Source organism: Podarcis bocagei, assembly GCF_964188305.1.
Source record: "Podarcis bocagei genome assembly, chromosome: Z".
Taxonomy (NCBI): Eukaryota; Metazoa; Chordata; class Lepidosauria; order Squamata; family Lacertidae; genus Podarcis; species Podarcis bocagei.
Window position 1 is genome coordinate 21,210,043 of NC_138140.1, and position 21,593 is coordinate 21,231,635.

General features: G+C 44.6%; 2 protein-coding genes across 2 annotated transcripts; both read left to right on the forward strand.

The window, feature by feature from the left end:
- Positions 1–40: 40 nt before the first annotated feature.
- On the forward strand, positions 41–8,692 carry YIPF6 (Yip1 domain family member 6). Its single transcript, XM_081178912.1, has 7 exons — positions 41–152; positions 1,457–1,585; positions 2,572–2,650; positions 3,198–3,240; positions 4,093–4,218; positions 5,857–6,014; positions 6,999–8,692. Exons 1-7 carry the CDS (start codon positions 96–98, stop codon positions 7,112–7,114), a joined length of 708 nt encoding a protein of 235 aa, XP_081035038.1. The 5' UTR covers positions 41–95; the 3' UTR covers positions 7,115–8,692.
- A 2,968-nt stretch (positions 8,693–11,660) lies between these two features.
- LOC308578419 (uncharacterized protein) lies at positions 11,661–19,839 on the forward strand. Its single transcript, XM_081178770.1, has 2 exons — positions 11,661–11,785; positions 16,347–19,839. The coding sequence occupies exons 1-2, from the start codon at positions 11,779–11,781 to the stop codon at positions 18,116–18,118; spliced, it is 1,779 nt and encodes a 592-aa protein (XP_081034896.1). The 5' UTR covers positions 11,661–11,778; the 3' UTR covers positions 18,119–19,839.
- The last annotated feature ends 1,754 nt before the right edge of the window (positions 19,840–21,593 follow it).

A 21,593-nucleotide genomic window follows, 5' to 3' on the forward strand; every position in this document is an offset into this window, starting at 1 on the left:
AGAAGCTCCTGAACGATGGCGCGGTATGATGACGCACACGCGGTAGGGGGCGTGGTCGCTGGCCACGTCGTCGCTCCATAGTAGCTGGGTCCAAGATGGCGGCAGCCGAGGAAGCGGCAGCGATGCGGGCTGATGGAGGCACAAAGCCGCTGGTGGGTCGGGAGGAGAGGCGAAGGGAGGGGAGGGGAACCGGCTGAAGAAGGCCGCGGGGAGGGCGTGCGACCCCCTCACGCGCAGGGCTGATCGACGGAACTCCCTGCCACAAGATTGGGATGACGTCAGAAGCAGGGCGCTCCTGGACCCCAAGACTTCCTGCCCGACTAAAATGCTTGTGACCCCACTCTCCTCCCCTGATAGCGCTCTCGGAGAGAGGGAGAAGACCAAGGGCAGCCGAACCTCCATGTCCCAGGCAGTCTACCTCTGAGCACCAGCCAGATACTCTGGAAGGGCAGCTCCGGGCTTCTTCCTGCCTCCACCCTCCTCCTTCGTTGGTTCCCTAGGAGGCTGGGACCTTCGAGCTGACCCAACAAGGCTGTTGTGTTCTTACGTTTAAGTTGAAAAGAGGCGAGTGGGGGCTGATAACTGCAGCCTCCCTCCCTCTGTGGTTGCAATCTGCATTGCCATCAGCATTATTCTTGCTATTATTCTTGCTGCAAATCATTACCAGCCTTTCAGTCATATGTGGGTCACAAAAATTGAAATGAGCTTAATATTGAAACGCAATCTTAAAAATAGTTTGAAACAACTTTAAGAAACAGGCCCCCAAATTTTGTTGAATCTATATTTGTCAGTGAATATTATTGTTGTTATTATTTATTAACTTTCTATACTGCCCATCGAAGGTTCACTGGGCTCTTTACAATATAAAAACACAAAAATACATAACATAGTAACAAAGAAAAACAATAACCTCCCCCACAGTTATTTTATTATTTATTAAATTTCTATGAGAGCTGCAATAGTGTAAAATAGGATGCTCCTAATTAGAAGATGCATATATCTGGTAGGCAAATGCTGGAATCCTAACAGCACCATGTTCTGCAGGTGTCCAGCCTGTTGGTGCATTGCAGGAAGTTGGACTAGATAGTCCTTGGGGGTACCTAGAATTCTAAAATTCTGTGATTCATTGGAGGTTTTTAAGCAGAGGTTTGATGGCCACCTGTCAAGGAGATGTGCAGGGAGTTGGACTCGATGACCTTAAGGGTCCTTTTCCAGCTCTACAGCTCAGTTATTCAATGTAGAGCTTTAGTCTGACCTAAAAAAGCAATCATAACCATACATTGTATGTCCCCCCCCCAAGAATGCTACCCCTCCCCGCTTTCGCATGCTTAAACTTCAAGTGTTATATCATTTGTTTCAGTCCTTTAAAATTGTAAAGTGGCTTGGGTGCCTTGCAGAAAGGTGGTTCATAAAAGCTAATAATAACAATAATTAAAAGTGTGTTGAAAATATGCAGTTTGCAGGCCTTGCAGATGTGTCAATATCGGAAGATATTCCAGTAGAAGGAGAAATCACAGTTCCTGTGGGATCTCGTTCCCCAGACGAAGACAACTCCACCCTGGATGAGCCGGTTAAGGACACAATTGTAAGTGTCTTGTAGAGGCTGAGGGGTAGAAATTTAAAATAATATCTTAAAATGGTGCAATCTGAGTTTCCAAAGTGCTTGCAATTTATGCAAGTTAATTTCGGGGATTGGCAAAACTATATCACCTCTTCAACCAAAGATGTGTTTTACAGTAATTAATAATGTGGAAATTTAAGTGGCTCTGGCACACTGCTCACTTGATGGGTTTGTAATAATTAGATTGTGCCATAGGGCACAACTCAAGAGTAAGCTTAGTTTGACCCTGTTGCAGGGACCCTGTTAGAAGTCATGAAAATAAAAAACATGCATCACAGTTCAATCTTATTGTCTGTAACACAATATCTTAATGTTAACATGGCATGCCATCTGTCAAGGGGTGGGCTATAACTCAGTGGTAGAACCTTGTGTGCAGATGGTCCTGGGTTCAGCCCCCCAATGACATGTCCAGATAGGGCCAGGATAGGTCCCTGCCTGGAGCCCTGGAGAGCTGTTGCTGCCAGTCAGTGTAGATAATACTGAGTCCGACTCAGTATAAGGCAGCCCCCTACATTCCTATGAAGGCATCTAGGAGTCTTGCTGCTTGTTCCAGGCTGAGGGGGTGGGAGTGGTTTGCGTGTCACAGTATACCTGCCATTTTTGCTGTTCTACATTGACATAGCAGGGAGGCCTGGATCAGGCCCATTGCTGCTAGCTGGCGTGCCTCAAGAGCCAGTGAATCCTTGGTCAGCCCAGCTTTACCATACAAATGCCCTGTTTTGTGGGTCTGCACCAGCAACCACTGATGATAGCTTCTGCTCACCATGCATTCAGCTCAGTGGAAGCACTCTGTTGATAGAACCTGGCAGAGAGGAACCTGGGCCATGTTCTGACCCCATCCAGCCTGTCAGTTTGTGGGGCGGGGGAGAGGGTTAGCATTGCTCTAATAGCGTCCTTTGACCGAAAATTTGTACAGCCCAGTAATACAGCCCATTCCTCAAACTTTTCAGATGCGGGACCTGAAGGCAGTTGGGAAGAAATTCGTCCATGTCATGTATCCCAAAAAGAGCAGTGCCCTCCTGAGAGACTGTACGTGCCAGATTCATTTCAAAGCTTTGAAACCTGTGGAAATATATTCACCTTTTTCTCTTACTAACCTGTCTAAAAATCAGCATTTTTTTCAAGCAAGGGAGTAACACGAGGAATTCAGAGGTGTGGTGGGGAGGAAAGAGAAGTTTTAAGTGAAACATTTGGTGGGTTAAATTCTCCATTTGAAACTTAATGTAGTGATACAGGGATTTGACCTGACATTTGTGCCTAAACAACTCAGGCCCCAAATACCCCAAAGGCCACCTTCTTCCCTACAGACCTTTGGGTGCTGAGGGGGCTCAATGTGTAGCCTTCAGAGGATACAGACCCATTTTATTTCTGTGGTTGCAAGTCGTTTAAACTCTTCTTAATATTCCTTTTTAATGTTGTAACATGCCCTAGGGCCTTAGGACAAAGCATGGGGAATAAATAAACAATTTGATGCCCTACAATCAAGAGTGACTGGGGAGGCAGAAAGTGGCTGGAGGAAAAGGAAGTCATGCTCCCCACCCCTTCATTGGTTTTCTTTCTCTTTCTTTTCTTCCAGGGGATTTATGGGGTCCTCTAGTCCTGTGTGTTTTACTTGCCCTGTAAGTACCAACATTCCTCCCTTCCCCTTCGTTGCTCTGGGATTTGTTGGGGGAAACAGCCAAATGCAGTGCTGAAGCTACAATAATAAACCAAAGCAATGTAGAATATGAATAAAACAATGCCACACTAATATTTTTTTAAGCCAGCATTTTTAAAGATTATGATTTTCAGGATCCTCATATAGGGCCTAATCTGGGTTTGGCAGTTGCTGCAACAGGCTATGGGCTACACACAAGGGCTTCTCCTTTTTGGCAGAGGGTAAAGTTTATTTTTTATTTATTACATTTATATCCTAATTTTCCTCCCAGGGAGCTCAAGATGGTGTACAAGATTCTGGTCCTCCCTGCCCTTTTGTCCTCACAACAACCCTGTTAGGCTGAGAGTGCAAGGTCACACCCAGTGAGCTACATGGCCAAATGGGAAGATTTGAACCATGATCTCTCCTAGGTCCTAGCTTGACACTGAAACCATTATGCTACATTGGCTCAACTGCCACATCCCTCGACTCGGCACCAATGTGGCAGTGAATTCTGTTGATACAGAGGGCAGTGAAGAAGTAACTGCATGCCATCCAGACTTCTTATTTAACTTAATTACAGCACATTGCCCTTTTCTCCAAGGAGTTTGTGGTTGCATACATGATTCTTCCCCTCCTTATTTAATCCCAGCAACGACCCTGTGTGGTAGGTCAGGCTGAGTGACTGGCTCGGTGAGCTTCATGGCTGAGTGGGGATTTGAACCTTGGTCTCTCCCAGTCCCTAGTCTGGCACTCCTAAACCAACGCACCAGTTCTCCAGATTTGCCCACTGTTTGCTGCTGATCTAATTCCCTTGTTTCCCCCACTTTCCCAGAATGCTTCAGGGAGGAGCAGCAAATAGCACGGAAGACAGAGGTCCCCAGTTTGCAGAGGTCTTCGTCATCATTTGGTTTGGAGCCGTTGTCATCACACTGAATTCCAAGCTGCTTGGAGGGACCATGTGAGTGTGTGGTGGGTGGGTGCTGTAACCATGTTCTCTGGTGGCAGGGGTCTGGGGAGATGGGAGAGAGGCAGCCCTCCTTGCAAAGCTGTTCCCCACATCTTCCTTTTTTGCTTGAGTAACGATGAAGAGTCCCTTTGAAAAACAAGAAATCCCTGAGATGGTAGGCAGCCCAGTCAACCCTGATGCCAAGCCACATTCATTTCCAATATCCGAAGAGGGCAACACAGAACTAGTTTGTAAAACTCTTTATTATATATTTGTTGTCTGCAGCTAAATTGACTTATCACTCAGGGATGCAGAAATTACATTGGACTTTCCCATTCCCATTTGGTTTCAGAAGGCCCTATGCACCCCAATTTCAGAAAAGTTTACACATGATACGTATTTCAAGAGGCACCACCTAGCTAAATAAAGTCATATTTGGTCCCCACCAAATTTTACTTTATTTGGTACTGATTACATACTAATGCCCACTATTACTAGTGCTCTCTGTTCATGCTAGAACAATAACCTTTTATAGTCTGACCTTAGATTGCAAACTGCTTTGAGGTTTTTCTTTAACAATGCAGCGGTGTATAAATTTTATGAGATAAAAATAAAATAACTGAACCTCTTCACATTCCGGTGTTCTAGCCAACCATGTACAATGGCTCTCTTAATAGCATGCCACTAACTGACTCATTGTTTTGTTGTTAAATATGTTGATTATTTAATTAACCTTTTTTATATTGTAAAAAAAATTAATCCATTAAGGCCTCTGCCAAAGACTGCCATCTTAGGCTGTACCGTGTGCATTCTCATTTGAGAACAGACTCTGTTGAGTCTCCCTTTCTGCTGGATGTTTGCACATTCTGGAGAAAAGGAAATATTTTTCAGCCGTAAGAGGCAGAGCTATGCTTCAGTGTCCCATGGACTCAAATGTCAGTGTCCATATTTGTATGAAAATGCTTATAATTTCATAAAATTTATACACTGCTTGATTGTAAAAACAAACCTCAAAGCAGGTTACAAAGAGACTAAAACAATCAAATTATCAGTGAAAACAGTTTAAAAGAACTACAGGCAAAGGTTACATTGCAGGTTATCACATGCATCGGCAGAGCGTGCCTAAACCCACCCCATTACGTCCCCTTTTCCTGCCACTTCTGGATTTGTGGTGATACGTGTTCTTTGAATGTGCGCAAAATGGGAGTAGACTGTATTTAAAACATTTTTTAAAAAATCAATAAACTAAAAAACAGATTAAAACATACATACATCAATATTCTACATGCCTGAGTAGGCTTGTCTAAACACAAATGTTTCCAGCAGGTGCTGAAAAGAGTGGGGAAGCCATGAGCTTGACATCAATAGGCAGGAAATTCCAAAGTAGAGCTGCTGCCCTGCCACTTAGTCATATGCACTTCTCAATCCACATAACCACAAAGCCCTTAAGGTGGCATGGCACAAACTTTGTTGTGAAGCCTCTGGCCGTTCATGAGGGGTAATTTATGCTCCCCAATATGCTTCTGGACTGCTGTCTGGAGACCAGAATCCAGAAGCTGACCATCTGTGCTCCAGAAGTGAGTGCAATACACCTGCCCTTTCTCTTCCCCATACCCACCCAGAATTTAATGCTGTTTCTTCCTTCCCAAGATCTTTTTTTCAGAGCCTCTGTGTCCTGGGTTACTGCATCCTCCCCTTGACGGTGGCTCTCCTGGTCTGCAGGCTTGTCCTGCTAGCAAGCTCTGATACTCCTGGCTTCATTGTGCGTCTCTTAGTCGTGGTGGCCATGTTTGCCTGGTCGACGCTAGGTATGTTTGAGAAGGAAGTGCAGTCTGGAACCTTTTCAGTCCTGTCTGCAAAAGCCCCCATGAGCTCAGCAGGGTTGCGTCCTCCAATTCACATCTTTGATTTGTCCAGCACTGTCAGTAAGTACCTAGGAGAGAGCTGCTTAAAAACATTACAGAAGAAGCGGAGCTCGTCTGTGTGGCAATGATGCCCCCCCCCCTACGTTTTCTTCAGGGTTAGCATTTCGTTCAGCTGGTAGCATGTTTGACTCTGGCGTTCTGCGGTCTAATGCATGGAAAAAGCAAATATAGAAAAGTTTTTCTCCCTCGTAACACTCATGGACATCCAGTGAAGCTGAATGTTGGGAGATTCAGGACAGAGAAAAGGAAGTCCTTCCATCACAGAGTTCAGAGTTAAACTATGGAACTCACTCCCACAAGAGGCAGTGGCCACCAACCTAGATACCTTTATAAGAGGATTCGACAAATTCATGGATGAGGAGAAGGCTAGTCATGGTTACTAGCCATGATGGCTGTGCTCTACCTCTACAGTCAGAGGCAGCAATGCTTCTGAACACCAGTTGCTGAAAACCACAGGAGGGGAGAGTTGCTCTTGTACTCAGATACTGCTTGAGGGTCTCCACAGGCATCTGGATGGCCACTCTGCAAACAGGATGCTGAACTAGATGAGACCCTGGCCTGATCCAGCAGACTCTTATGTTTTTAAGATGCTATCTAAATTTTCAGGTTGGTGTCCAGTGTTCCCGTTCCATTAATGCAAGGGACATGTGACAGTGGAATAGAACTTTCCTGTTCCCTCTGCTCCCCGTTGCACACCTTCACATAAGCTCTGGAGGGTTGGGGGGTGTCCTCCTGGGAAGATTTTGGGGTGCATGTGGGACACAGAATAAATGTAGGTGCTGCTGGGGCAGCTTTGGATACAACCGCAATTTTCTGCTTTTTCAACTGTTGGTGTGTATTCTAAATATTCCTTCTCTTTCTTTTCAGCATCCACTGCTTTCCTGGCAGACAGCCAGCCCCCAAATCGCAAAGCCCTGGCAGTCTATCCCATCTTCCTCTTCTATTTCGTCATCAGCTGGATGATCCTCACCTTTGCCCCATAGTGACACAAAATCAGTGGAGACCCCAAAGCTGAATGAAGGTGGCTTCTGTCTCTGTTAAGCCTCTCGGTTGCTGGCTTTCCCCAACGTTGCCCTCTAATTTATCTACCTGTATTTATGCTGTGTGTTGGACAAAGGCAGGACTGGTCCCCAGGAGTATGCTGAAGGTCCCTTTTGTGTTTCTGATTCCCCTGAGAATGCAACTGATGTCTGTCTGCTTACTCCTCTTCTTGTAAATACCCACGAAAAGGCATTGTTGCCCTTTTTGAAGAATGCTGCTGATGCATAAGAAAGTAGAAATCCTGTCTCAATCCATCAAAGCTGTTGATAAAGGCAGATAGCAAAAGATACCCATCCTTAACCAGCTTATCAGAACACTTGGCGCTTTGTCTTCTGTACATCAGGACATTTTCAAATGCTTGTTATCTGTTGATGGGAGAATGCTAGGAGAATGTTCCATTGAAGTTATGCAAAGTGATGCAATAGTTTATGCCAACCATGACACACCTTGTTGCCTCCAGAGACTATAGGACTACACCTCCCATCATCCCCTACCAGCACAGGCATGCTTACCGGGACTGATGGATATTGTAGACCAGCAACATCTGGAGGATGTTAGTTTAGCAAAGGCTTGTTTGTGTGGTCTTAGCACATCCATGATAGATTTGCCCCTGCCGCCCCTAATTCTTTGTGGAGGTGTGATGCAAGCCTAGTGGTTCCTTCCGTACAGGGAATTATCTCTCTCTTGAAATGCAAATATATTTTGAAGTGACTTCTGAAAAGAATGCTTGAGTTATGCTGTCTAGAGGTTACATTGTGTTGGGAGTGCCATGTGTTAATTGCAACTTATTGGGCAGATTATACTTTTTCTAACTGCAGAAGAAAACCTACTACTGACCTTCCAGCAGAACTCAGGTTAACTGTTACCAATCTTGTGGACAAGGGACAGAAAAAATAAGCAAATAATATCAGTATGCTTTTCCCTTTCTTTCTTTCTTTCTTTCTTTCTTTCTTTCTTTCTTTCTTTCTCTCTCTCTCTCTCTCTCTCTCTGTGTGTGTGTGTGTGTGTGTCTGTGTGTGGTGGCTAACAAGTCAGAAATTGACAGGGGAAAGCTGCCCAGTCTTATGTCCCAAGTGACCCAAGTGGTGTTAAATACCTTTTAATATGTCAGGACTTCAGCATTCAGAACACAGCCTGTGGGAGACTGGTTTCTTCTTCTTTTCCTTCTTCTTCTTTGCCTTTCCCCTTGGTTGAGAAGTAGGGATGTGGGGCAAGCAGTTCCCACCTCCCATCTCCATTTAGAGCAGTTTTTATTTTGTTTTTTGTCATTTGCCTTAATAAACCTGAGAAATGTTATCCAAAAACACTAAATTTTAATATATGATCCATGTTTTCCTCTGCTTGCTGTCTTGCCATTTGCTGGAGGCAGGAAAATAAATCTCTACCCATCTTAATTGTAACTCCAGTCTTGTGTATAGCTCACTGCTGGCATGTCTGTGTGCGCGCGCGCTTCAGTTGGGGAGCAAAAGGTGTAAATTGTTTTAATTTCAAACTTTTATAAATAAAAATGCTGAAAGAGGTGTTTGGAATCTATTCTGTGTCCCAAAGTTTGCTGAGTAAAAACAAAACAAAAACTTTCATTTTCAAATGTAGATCCTTAGCAACATCCAAACTTTTCTGTTTCAACTTTGAACCAACACTCCCAAATCTGGGCAAGGTTCTGTCTTTTAAGGACCATGATTCCTAGAACAAGCAACATGACTAAGGTGTACTGAAATATACTCAGAGTCGAGAGTGGATTTCGCTCTTTATTCAGCTCATAGTGGTGAGGAGGAATGGAAGTTCCCCCACGATACCTGCTTTATATACATTATTTACACAATGGGCTGCACGTGATTGGCTAATTCCGGGATTCTCCTGTAGGCCAATCAGGTTGTGGATTCACTTCCACCTGGAGCTGGATTGGGTGGCGCCTTTGGACCAATCATACCGCTGCATTGCTCTAGGACCAATCAGACTGCTGCATTTTGGATCCTATTGTTCTAGGACCAATCAGACTGCTGCATTTTGGATCCTAGTCAACTCAGTACATAACATGTACAAAGTGTTTTTCAGACAGAATGAAGATATTTCAGTTGTGGGGCATGTTGGAGGAGGAACATGGTGAATTGAATGTCTTTTGTTGGTGGGCTGCCAGTGGAGATCAATACATGGTGAATGATGACAGCCAGACATAAATCTTGGCAATTAAATTTACTCTGGAAAAAAGAGTGAATGGGAGGCTCTGGAAAAGCCACTTTTCGTTTCAAGGGTCTGAAAAGCTGTCAGCTCTTGGGAATTCTGATGGGGGTTAAGTGATTTGCAAGCTGAGGAATCAGCACCTTGGACCCAAAGCCGTGTAAGAGCCCTAATGGGCATGGGATCTACAAAAGTCTCCCTTAATTATTTCTGAGCCTTATGATTTATAACAAAAAGATATGGAACTGCTGATGGAAATTTACATTTGATGCTTGAACTGCTTTCTGCCTTCAAGAAGAAAGCAAGGGAAGGCAGAAGAAAAAAGCCTACTTTAATGGTTTGAGTCAAGGAAGTTTTAAATGAACATGCAAGTTCTGTGTGCTAAAAATTTTTATTACTGAAATTTCAAAAAGAATACACAAAAGAATATGCAATATATTTTTTGAATCAAATATAAAAAACTAATCCAAATAAAAACTAAAAAAAAAAAGATGAGAGAGCTTTTGATTCTTCGTCTGTCAGCTATATATAAAAAATTGTTGAAGCATCCACTCCAAGATAACACCTCAAATTCCACTTTCTATAAACCAATATTTTCTTCAATTATCAAACCCATGTAAGTTCATTTTCTTTTTTACACAAAGTCTATAAGAAGTTTCCAGTCTAGTAAATGTAGACAATTATTTTTCTCTGAGCAAACACATGAATTCCACCATCTCAGCTAAGTCCAGTAATTTCAACAACCATTCATCCACTGTAGGTAATGATGAATCTTTCCATCTTTGTGCATATGAAAGTCTTAGCACTGTGATCGTGTGTTGAAATAAAGATCCATAGTCTCTTTCTAATTGTTTAGCTAAGTCCCAGCAGGAAAATTGCCCTTCAAATCTTCCGTATCAGTGTAGGTATTTGTATTCAATAGTTTTTAGCGTTTTTACCTGTCCACCAAGATTCAGTTAACTGTTTTTAGGCAGGAATTCCCGTTGATCATGAGTGAAATCTTGTAAAAAAAAAAGGGAAAAACTGACAGGGGGCCATGAGCCAGAGGCTTGCTGAGGCTGCTCAAGAAAGCTTCCCTGCGTGTCAGCTGAGCAGCCTCAACAAAACACTGAGGAGACCCTCCCCGATCCCAAAGAGGATGTCATCTTTGGAAAATGGAAAGGGTCTACTCATGAGCCAGGAGGGCTCTCCAGGGTGCTACCCACATTTGAGCGAAGATTATCTTGTAATCTTTCCCCAGCCCATGCAGCAGACTGAAAACTACAGGCTGAAAAAGTGGCCTTTCCAGAGGCTATCTAGTGAAACTGTGTTGGGATATTTGAACTCAGGACTTTGCAATTCACAGCCCAGCCGGATTCTTGTAATGGGAATCCTCTCCTTGCAACACAGAAACCAAAAGATAACCTGGAATAACTACACAGCTACATAAAGCTGGATCCAACTGAACCTAGCGCCTGGACCTGATGTGGAGTTGGCACTTAATATATGCCACATGCTGGTCTTCCCTTCAGACAAAACCCAAAGGAGAATCCACACAACTGTGTGTACAAATTCTCAGTCCCATTCCCCAATGCCATCTTAAATCAGGCTGAAGACAAAGGATTTCCCAAGGAGCCTGCAAAGAATGGCCTAGTGCAAGGGTCTGCAACCCGCGGCTCCGGAGCCGCATGTGGCTCTTTTACACCTTTGCCGCGGCTCCAGGGCGGATACTAGCGAGGGGAGGAGGAGCTTTGTGCACCCTGACACTCCCCACTGTGGTGGGCGCTGTACTGGCTGTGACGTCGCATGGGGCGGTGCGTGCGTTAGTCACGCACCGTCCCGACATCACTTTCCCGCCCACCCGCCCGCTACATTGTAAGGGGCATGTACGCTGGTCACTGCATTGAAAGGGGGCATGTACGCTGGTCACTGCTTTGAAGGGGAGTGAAGAACACACACACCAAAAAAGGTAACTTATTAATTTAACATTTATTTCTATGAGGAGGAGTAATTCTAAGGGGTCAAACAAATAAATAATAAAAAAGTGACAAAAAAGTTATTTTTATAATGACGAGTTTTGCGGCTCCCAGTTTTTTTTTTCTTCGGAAACGGGTCCAAGTGGCTCTTTTTGTCTTAAAGGTTGCAGACCCCTGGCCTAGTGCGTAGGGTAATCTGATCACACTTCCCCCACCCTAAGCTCCGGCCCACTTTTCAGCCTTCTGCAATGACATCATCTTCCATCATCCAATTCTGATTCTAAGATTCTCCTGGCCCCTTCCTCAGCATCTGCAGGGTTGCCATAGAGATGGCAACAAACTTTTTTTTTGCATCATCATAATTCCGTTGTCTACTTCTTACCGGACGCTTCCTTGGTAAGCATTGGTAAGACAAGCCTAATGACCCACAATCCAGTTTCACCCCTGTATAAAGGGAACGTCCTCTTGTCATCATGGCAGGTAGGAAATTGAGTTATCTAGGTGCTTAGAAGGGACCCTCCATTGTCCCAGGGGGCTAGAGAGAATTTGAGAAGCAAGCAGTGAGATTGAGGGTTTGCATCTAGGGAACAGGTGAAGTCTTTGAGCAACGTATACCTGCATACACGGAAACTGGGATAGACAAGAGAAAGAGGTTTTGGTTCAAAAGCTGAAGGGCACAATCTACCCAAATTAGTCACAGCTAAATCCTAGGGTAGGGATTAAATCACAGAGCCTAGGACTTGCCGAACAGAAGGTCGGTGGTTCGAATTCCCTGCGTTGGAGTGAGCTCCCATTGCTCGGTCCCTGCTCCTGCCAACCTAGCAGTTCGAAAGCACGTCAAACTGCAAGTAGATAAATAGATACCGCTCAGGTGGGAAGGTAAACAGCGTTTCCATGTGCTGCTCTGGTTCGCCAGAAGCAGCTTTGTCATGCTGGCCACATGACCCGGAAGCTGTCTGCAGACAAACGCTGGCTCCCTCAGCCAATAAAGCGAGATGAGCGCCGCATTAGGTCATGACTGGACCTAATGGTCAGGGGTCCCTTTACCTTTACTAAGTCCTAGGGACACCCAACAGTGCTGAGGTTAGCCATCCCTAAGGCCTATTCCATGGATTTTGGTGGGCAATAGATGTTCCCACTAGGTCATAAGTACTTTCAAATATGTGGGTATATTTCATTTTGCACAACAGCCAATGTGCATTTGTAGAACAGGCAAAAAGAAGAAGAGGAATGTGATACAGGTTCCCACCACTCTCAGGAGCCACTACCAGCTACTTTGGCATTCACTGATCCAATAGCCCAACTGCCCATTGCTTTGCATCCTCTTTTGCATCATAACATTCTCTGGCGGCGTAGAATCTTGGGGGTTATACTGTGGAGATGGTGGCAAACCAGTTCATACAACTGCAGTTTCCATGGGTGCCCCTCTTTTGGTTGCTGACTTGATTTGAGTCCTCAGTGTATGTTTCTTGGGACCAGTTTGCCTCCCAGCTCAGCTTGGACCATCTGTGCCCACTCAGCCACTTCAATCTTTGGAACTGACATTCGTATGGGTGCCACATAATCGCCATTCTTTCTTCGTAGGAGCTTCATCTATTAGTGTTGCAGTACCTACACTTTGGAATGCACCTAGAGCCAGTGTGATTGTAGTGGTTAGAAGAGTGGGCTAGGAGAGACCAGGGTTCAAATCCTTGCTGAGCCATGAAGCTGATCTTGAACCAGCAAAAACGCCACCAAAAGGGAGTTGGGTGCTGCAATTCTTACTATAACCAATCATCTTCACGTGCAGCAAAACCAAGCTGTAGAACTGGACTTAAGTGATAAGGTTTTAACTTAGCCACTCTTGCTTGGAAGTAAGACCCTCTTGAATTTAGCAGGCTTACTTCTGAGTAAACATCCATAGGATCAGGCCGCACAAAGCAATGGATGAGGAACAAATGCTTCTGCTCTAGAGAAAGGAGGAGATTGCAGGCTTCAATCTGCTGCTACTTGGAGAGAATAGTTTCATTTTAAGCTGAGCTGCCTCCCTTTTTTTGTCTGATCTGCCTCCCATTTCTCTCAGTCCCGCCTTTCTCTTGATAAAGTTGCAAGGGGAGAGAAATGGCACATAAACAATTGCCAGTTTGCATGTGATGCTCTTCCCAACCTCTTTTTTCATTTCCTGCCTCGAACCATAATGAGCAGACACCATGATGAGCAAAGGAACGGAGAGGCATCTCCCCACTTTTTTAGGTAAACAGCGAAAGGTATAGGGAATAGCGCAGGGTTAGCCTGACCCTTTAGCAAAGTGGGATTGGTACTTTTCCAGCAGGGTGGTGGTGGGAGATGAACACTTTTTGCAAACGCTGCAAAAAGGAAGTTTGCTGCTGCAGTTCTTTTTATAACCAATCTTCTTCACATGTAGCAAAAATAAGCTTATAAATTAAGGATGCTGCACCCCTATTATGCTTACCTGGGAGAAAGTGCCACTGAACTCGGCTGTGCTTGCAACTGTAGACTTGCTTCTGTAGGGCTTGCTTCTGAGTAAACATGCATATGATCAGACTGCAAAAAGCAATGGATTCATTTAAACCCAAATGCAGTTCTCCCTTTGTGTAACATAGTGTTTATAGTGATATAGATGTATATATGAATGATGGGGGGTGGGGGGTGGGAGGGAGAGGGAGAGAGATGCATAACTGCTCTGAAGACCAGATCACCTGTTTTGCTACTTCTTTAGAAGAATAGACATGTATTCATTATTTCCAGAGAGGACGTACAGAATCTTAAAGGTTTCCATATATCTCTCTACTAGTAGCCTGTGTAGAAGGGATCTAAAACTGGGGTGGCTGTTACATCTATAGATGAGGTTGCCATTCTTTTTAGAAGCCTATATTCTAGCAAAGTTATCAGCCATTATTTGTATACAGTAACGAGTGGTTGAAAGTAAAAGTGGTAAGATTATGAAGCTGCTGTTGGGAATCTTAAAAAAAAAAAAGGTGCAGCAACAAACTGTTGTTCAAGGTCTTTATAAATGACTTGGATGAAGGAATTGAGGGGATGCTCATCTAATTTGTAGATGACACCAGACTGGGTGTCATCGCCAAACTAATGCCACAGAAGGCAGAATTGGGAATTCAAGATGACGTTAACAGATTGAAAAACTGGACTGAAACTAACAGAATGATTCCAAGAGGGACAAATGTAAGGTTCTACAATTAGGCAGGGATAACCAGATGCACAAATATACAACATGGGGGACACCTGGCTTACCCATGTGAAAAGGATCTAGGGGTCTTTAGTAGGCCACAAGTTTAATATGAGTCAACAGTGTGATGCAGTAGCAAAAAATATAAATAAATAAATGCTAAGGCTATTCTAGGCTGCATCAAGAGTAATATAGTGTCCAGATCAAGGGAAGTCATAGTACCACTCTATTCTGCTTTGGTGAGAACCCTCCTAAATTGTGTGCATTTCTGGGTGCCACAATTTAAGAAGGATATTGACAAGCTGGAATGCGTGCAGAGGAAGGCAACCAAGATGATCAAGGGTCTGGAAGATATGTAGCCCCTGACCACAAATTAATCAATATCAGTCTGTTGGCCACCACCAAGGTGTGTAGAATCCATTTCCTTTGTCCCATTGTTCATTTCTGTACAATATGGTTCAAAAGAATATTATCCGCTGAAAGTTTTAACTTTTTCTGCACACATAGTTATACAGTCCAGCGCTTTCTTCCAAAACTTAGTAAGTACAGGGCACATAATGCCACTATACAAATCTGTTGTGTGTGACCCCATTTGGAATACTGTGCAACTGCTCTGGTCACCTCAGCTCAGAAAAAAAGTTGGAAAAGGTTTGGAAATGATTGAGGGGGTGGAGCGACTCCCCCATGAGGCAAAGTTGCTGCATTTGGGACTTTTTAGTTTAGAGAAAAGATAAGGAAAAGGTGACATGATCAAAGTTTCTGAAATGATGCACGGCATGGAGAAAGTGAACACAGAGAAGTTTCCCTCACTCTTTCATAACACTCGTGGACATCTGATGAATGTGGGAAGATTCAGTACAGATAAAAGAAAGGGTTTATTCATGCAGTGCATTGTTAAAACTGTAGAACTTGCTCCCACAGGAGGCAGTGATGGCCACCAACTTGGATGGCTTTAAAAGAGGATTAAATGGGGTTATAAAGGAAAATACCTTTGATGAAACCTGGTCTCCCTTTTTTCATACATAAGGAGAAAAGAAAGGAAAGCTCTTTCAGCAGCCTCACAAACCTGTCTGTGGAGAACCTATATGGACTGCCAATGCTGAGTACCTGAGGGCCCCGATCCTGCCACTCTCCAACTGGCCCGGGGCAGCACCTGACAGGCCTCATAAGGACTGCTGCTGCCCAGCAAGGACTGGGGTATTTTGAGGGAAGTTTTGTTGGGAGTTTTTGCTGTTGTTACTGATATTAACTGATATTACTTATACAGTGATACCTTGGGTTAAGTACTTAATTCGTTCCGGAGGTCCGTTCTTAACCTGAAACTGTTCTTAACCTGAAGCACCACTTTAGCTAATGGGGCCTCCTGCTGCCGCCGCACCGCCAGAGCACGATTTCTGTTCTCATCCTGAAGCAAAGTTCTTAACCTGAGGTACTATTTCTGCATTAGCGGAGTCTGTAACCTGAAGCATATGTAACCTGAAGTGTATGTAACCCGAGGTACCACTGTATTAATTTTTGTATCTTTATTTTTATGTGGAAATTGTTCAGTTTGGTTATGTAGTTTGTATTGGTGACTTATTGTATTTTATTATTTGCTGGAAGCTGCCCAGAGTGACTGGAGAAACCTAGCCAGATGGGCGCGGTATAAATAAAAATTATTATTATTATTTATTTATTTATTAAGACAATGTAAGATGACACCATGGGCTTGGTGCTATGTTATTTTCTTTGCTGTGACTGTATTGCATAATAAATATTTTTTAAAAAAGAAATGGAAAAAGAGAATTAGACAAAGTCATAGGAGAGATGTCTATTTATATATTGTAATGTATCTTCCTTTTGTCTTTCTTTCAGTGGTAGCCACTCAGACACATGAGGGGGACCAATCACATCACCCTCAGTTGGCAGCTGAAGGAAGCCACCTTGGGGGTTTGTTCCATCTGCCGGATGATCTCTTCAGTGACTGCCCTGAGATCAATAACCTGGTTGCATCCTTTGAGCCGCTCTTTCCAGAATGTCTTTCCACACCTCTGGGTTCCAACGAGGCAAGTGAGGGGACATCCAGGGAAGCCCCAGGAAGCGACCAGGTGTTAGCCACAGCAACTGTAAGGCAGGAGGCAAGACCTAAATGTGACACCGCCAGTAAAAACCAACAGCAGAGTGAGGGGCAAATCAAAGATGATAGCAAGGTTCCTAGTGTTACAGGAGCCAAGGGAATGTGTGTGGATACATTGGCAGGCCAGCCCTCAAGTCATTTCCCCAGGATCTCTGCAGAGCCAGAACTGAGGAAAGAGGGATTTGGAAAGAGCCGGAAGACCGATCCAAAGTCTGTGGTGTCAAAGGCGCCAGACTCTACATTTTCTAACATAAAGGGAAAGAGGAAAGCCATTTCGACTGAAGACAAACTGGTGAGAAATTTCCCCAGAACAAGTCTAGAGTTGGAGGCGTGCGGCTCTTCCCAGCGTCTTCAAGAAGGGCTGAGCGCCAAATGCTCTCGAGGAAGCCATCCCAGCCAGAAAAGCCAGGAAGAGAAATGCAAGGAGGAGAGAAAGATGCCTTGCCAAGACTTTCTGAGAAAGGGGAAGGCAAAAACCATTGGGCTCCAGCAGGAAGCTTTAAAAATGGGTGAGGACATGCTGAACAGCAGCAAATCCAAGACAGCAAACAATGATTCCAAGCCGGGGGGAAATCTTGGAGAAACTAAGAGTAGAGAGAAGGCACAAGCTAAAGGGAACCTGGCTGGGGTAAAGGGAGAAAAGCATGAGGTGCCCTCAAAGGCGGTCCCCAGAACCAACCTGGCTTTGCAGATGATAGAGTCTGTGCGAGTCTTCCATCCTCTGGGCAAGAAGAAGCACATAATCTCCATGCCTACTAAAAAGTCTGTGCAAGTCTTCCATCCCCTAGGCAAGAAGAAGAACATAATCTCCATGCCTGCTAAAAACATCTCTCCACTAAATTCTGCCAACAGCAGTTTTGCAAAGACAGAGGCCACATTGGAAAGACCTATGCTAAAGATATCACATAAGCTCAGGCTGGCCCCCCTGGCTCCGCTAAGGCTAGTGTCCACCACCTTGCCAAAGCCCCAGCCAAAGCTGGCAGCCACTCCATTGCCAGAGTCACCACCAGCACCCTCCCCCCTGTCAAAGTCACCTCCAGCACCTGCCCCACTGACAAGGCAGCAGGCAGATTTGTCACCTGCAAAACCTCCAACCTCTGTGTGGAATCTGCTGCCAGAAACATCCACTTCCTCTGAAGGAGTGCCATCATCTCCTCGGGGTTGCCAAGCCAGGGAGTGGGCAGTGCAGTCCAGTGTCCCTGCAGAAGGACCTGATCCCCCGATCCAGCTAGCCACTCCAGCTGAAAACCCTTGGTGGCTCTGCAATGTCTACCCACTTGCAATGAAGCTAGTGAAGCCTGCGCTACCTGGGCAATCTGTGTCTCCACCACAGGAAGATCCAAAGCTTATCACACAGAGGAGGACCCCAGGAAGCCCAGAAGAGTCGCTACCAGTAATGGAAGAGCAGCAATGTGCTGAGGAGGTGAGGGAGAGAAAAGCTGAGGGAAACTCCAGCCCCAGGGAAGGACTTTTGGATATGGGAAAAGAGGAGGAAGATTATCTCTTTTAGACATATGCAAAATTATTGTGCCCAGTTTTAACATGTGCTATCCTGAGAGCTCTTAGAAATGCTTTGGTGATCTATCATATCCTTGGACAACAACTAAGAAGTGGACAGGAACTGAATGTTATCCAGATCTTTGGACCCAACAGGCACATGAACAGATTAAAAGAGACTTCCATTAATGTTGGATGGATGGACGAGGTAAGGGATGTTGCAAATTAGCATCCTCAGGGAGAAAAACCTCAAAAAAGTCTTTTTTTGGGGGGGGGGGGTAGTAGCAGCTGCAGCAGCAGTTCCCAAGATCTGACCATCTCACTCCAAAGGGGAAGAAGACATAAAAGATCCACCAACCTGAAAGTTTCCCAATTTGTGGCCTATCCCTTTCAGCCAATGCTGCATCATGACTGACATCTTATAAGGCTACCTACCCATGAGGCTGCTTGTTCTCCAATTACGAGAGACTAATTTACAACACAAGTGTGAGAAAGCACAGTTAAGGTGGCAAGAAACCAGTAATTTCTTTTGCAGAATGTCTCATCCTAGCAACCTCTTCTCATTCCTGTTGTTCCTTCACCATTGCGCTGCACTTGTCTGGAACAGAATAGGTGCCCCACCCCCTGGTGTCCAACAGGGGTACTCATTGTTAGGTACTCATTGTTAGGGGTATCATTCCTGATCCTCTGCAAGGGACAAAGTTGTGTTGATGGTCTTCTTTACAGTCATCTGCTGGAATTTTGCAGGTAGGAAGTTGAAGGAAAAGTGCCGTCAATCATTAACAAAACTGTTGGAATCACACTTCTGTTTACAGCAGCTGATGCCTTACAGTAAACCTCCCTAGGTCTAAATGAACTCACAAACAGTTCCTAAACAAACAAGGGTCAAGGCAGCCCTCAGGTGATGAAAGCCAGCTCCCCTTTTGCTTCTGAAAGTGCATTGCAATAAATAAACAAATCAGTAGATAGGACACTGAAACATCCAGGGTTTGGGGTGCAGCGGACAGGTCAGAATACCCAACATTTAGATAGGAGATGGTTATTTTGGCCCAAGGCTGTCTATTTGAGGTGCTGGTCCTTAGTGACAAAGTGTAATCTCTCCTTACTATGTTCCATCTCCTCTCTAACAGCCAACAACAAGGGTTTCTGAAAAACAAACTAGAAAAAGTAGACGTACTCAGGAAGGGGTAGGTTATTATGGGCTGTAATATGAAGTGCCAGGTGCCAAAGTGGGGTGGAAATGGTGGGGAAGGTGCCACTCAGCAATGTTCCTGCAACTCCTGCTGGCCAAGCTAGTTAGGCTTAATTGACCTCTGGAGATCATGCAAGCAAAGTGTCTGTGTTTACTTGTTTTACTGAGATGCATTCATGCATATTGTTGTATCGATTATATGCAAGTCACACAGCATCTTAATTATGGAGTCCATAATCTGGAAAATAACTGAATCAGATCATGCTCCAGTTAGGGATTGCTCAACCCCCAACTTCTAAGTATTCCTTGGTTGCTTTCCAAAGTTGGTTTGAGCTCTCTCTTTATTACACACACACACGGGGGGCGGGGGGCACTGCTAGAGGAACAAGTTTTCTGCTTAAGATTTATAGGTTAAGGTTCTTCTACTATAAATATTCTTATTTTTTATTAGAGTAATTCAACCCCCTCACCCTCCTCTTCTTTGTGGAACTAATGGAACTCCACAGTCATCAATAAATGACTTCCAGTTTTGCTCACAACTATCTTGCCTCTATGTTTTCTCCTTTGTCCTTTCAAATTTTGTCCTGGGACAATTTTACCGTTAAAACAAAATCCTGGCATTTGTCAGACAACGGGATGCAAAATGTCATTCAACTGATGCAACGCCAGGGACACCCCAAGGATACAGAAGGACAGTTGCATCAGCATCTGGACTTTGATAGGTCAAGTCACCCTTTTCTCAGGGGCAGTTGTGTCATGGATCCCTGACAGGTGCCAGGATGTCAGGCCCTGGGGAAGGGTGGGGGGAACCAAATGGAGCTTTTCTGTTCTTTTTCAACTTATTTGCTCACCACCTATCCAAAGCATGAGCAAAATTGCCTTTGCTGCTCTAAGGTACTAGTATACTGATAGCATATAGATTCACTGTCTTGACACACTGTCTGCTTTCCTAGCTTGGTTATTTTCTGCTAGGGATTTATTTCGTAAAATTCATACACCACTCCATTGCAAAAAAAAACACACCAAAAAAACCTTCAAAGCAGATTACAAAAAGAATAAAACAACAAAATTATCAGTAAAAATAGTTAAAAGCAACTATTTAAAACATTCAGAAAATAATTAAAATAAATGATAAGCTAAAAATTGGATCATAACACTTGTCAACATTCTACAGATCTGGGCAGGTTTGCCTAAACAGAAATGGAAAGTGGACGGTGGAGGTGTCTGCCTGATGACAATAGGCAGGGAGTTCAAAAGTTGTAGGTGCTGCTGAGCAAAACTATCACTTTTTTACAAGTGCATATTGAGTATTATGTGGCACTCGTAAAAGTGTATTGCTAGAGGAATCTTCCTGTGTGGAAGCCGTGCCTGTCCATTGCATATATCAATAGCTAGCAGGTAAGGACTGTGGTGCAGCCCCCAGTGGCCCCTGTCTCATGTGCCACGGAGAGGCTACACCACTGGCCTCATGCCCCTGTGGAGTGTACAGAGCTGGACCTGCAGAACCTCTTCCCCCAGGCTGACATCCTGGCCACCATAAGAGAAGAGAATCACCGTGGGGAAGGGGCTGCTCAGGCAGGGAGCGGAAGTGGGCTGGAGCTAAACCCCAGAACTCCTGAATGTCCTAACCTGCCGAGAAGCAGAGGCTTGGCTCTCTCCTGAATCTTTTTCATCCTTCCAAAACCTTACAGTTGAAAGCAGGGAGCAGCCGGTTAGTCACCCAACTTTCTCTGCTCTTGAGCAAAAAACTATAGAAGGGAAAATAAGGGGCTGCCCTTTTTTATTATTAATATTACTCTGGCTGTTTTGATGTGCAGATTTCTATAGGCCACTTGACTGTAAAAAAGCGAAATTGTTTACGAAAAGAGTAAAAGAGAGATTACAGGTAAATACAGTTTAAAAAAGGGACGCGGGTGGCGCTGTGGTCTAAACCACTGAGCCTCTTGGGCTTGCCAATCAGAAAGTCAGCGGTTCGAATCCCCATGATGGGGTGAGCTCCCATTGCTCGGTCCCTGCTCCTGCACACCTAGCAGTTCGAAAGCACATCAAAGTGAAAGTAGATAAATAGGTACCACTCCAGTGGGAAGATAAATGGCGTTTCCGTGCGCTGCTCTGCTTCGCCAGAAGCGGCTTAGTCCTGCTGGCCACAAGACCTGGAAGCTGTACGCCAGCTCCCTTGGCCAATAAAGCGAGATGAGTGCCGCAACCCCAGAGTCGGCCACAACTGGACCTAATGGTCAGGGGTCCCTTTACCTTTACAGATCTGAAATTGTTGTTTATGGTGAACATTTTTCTA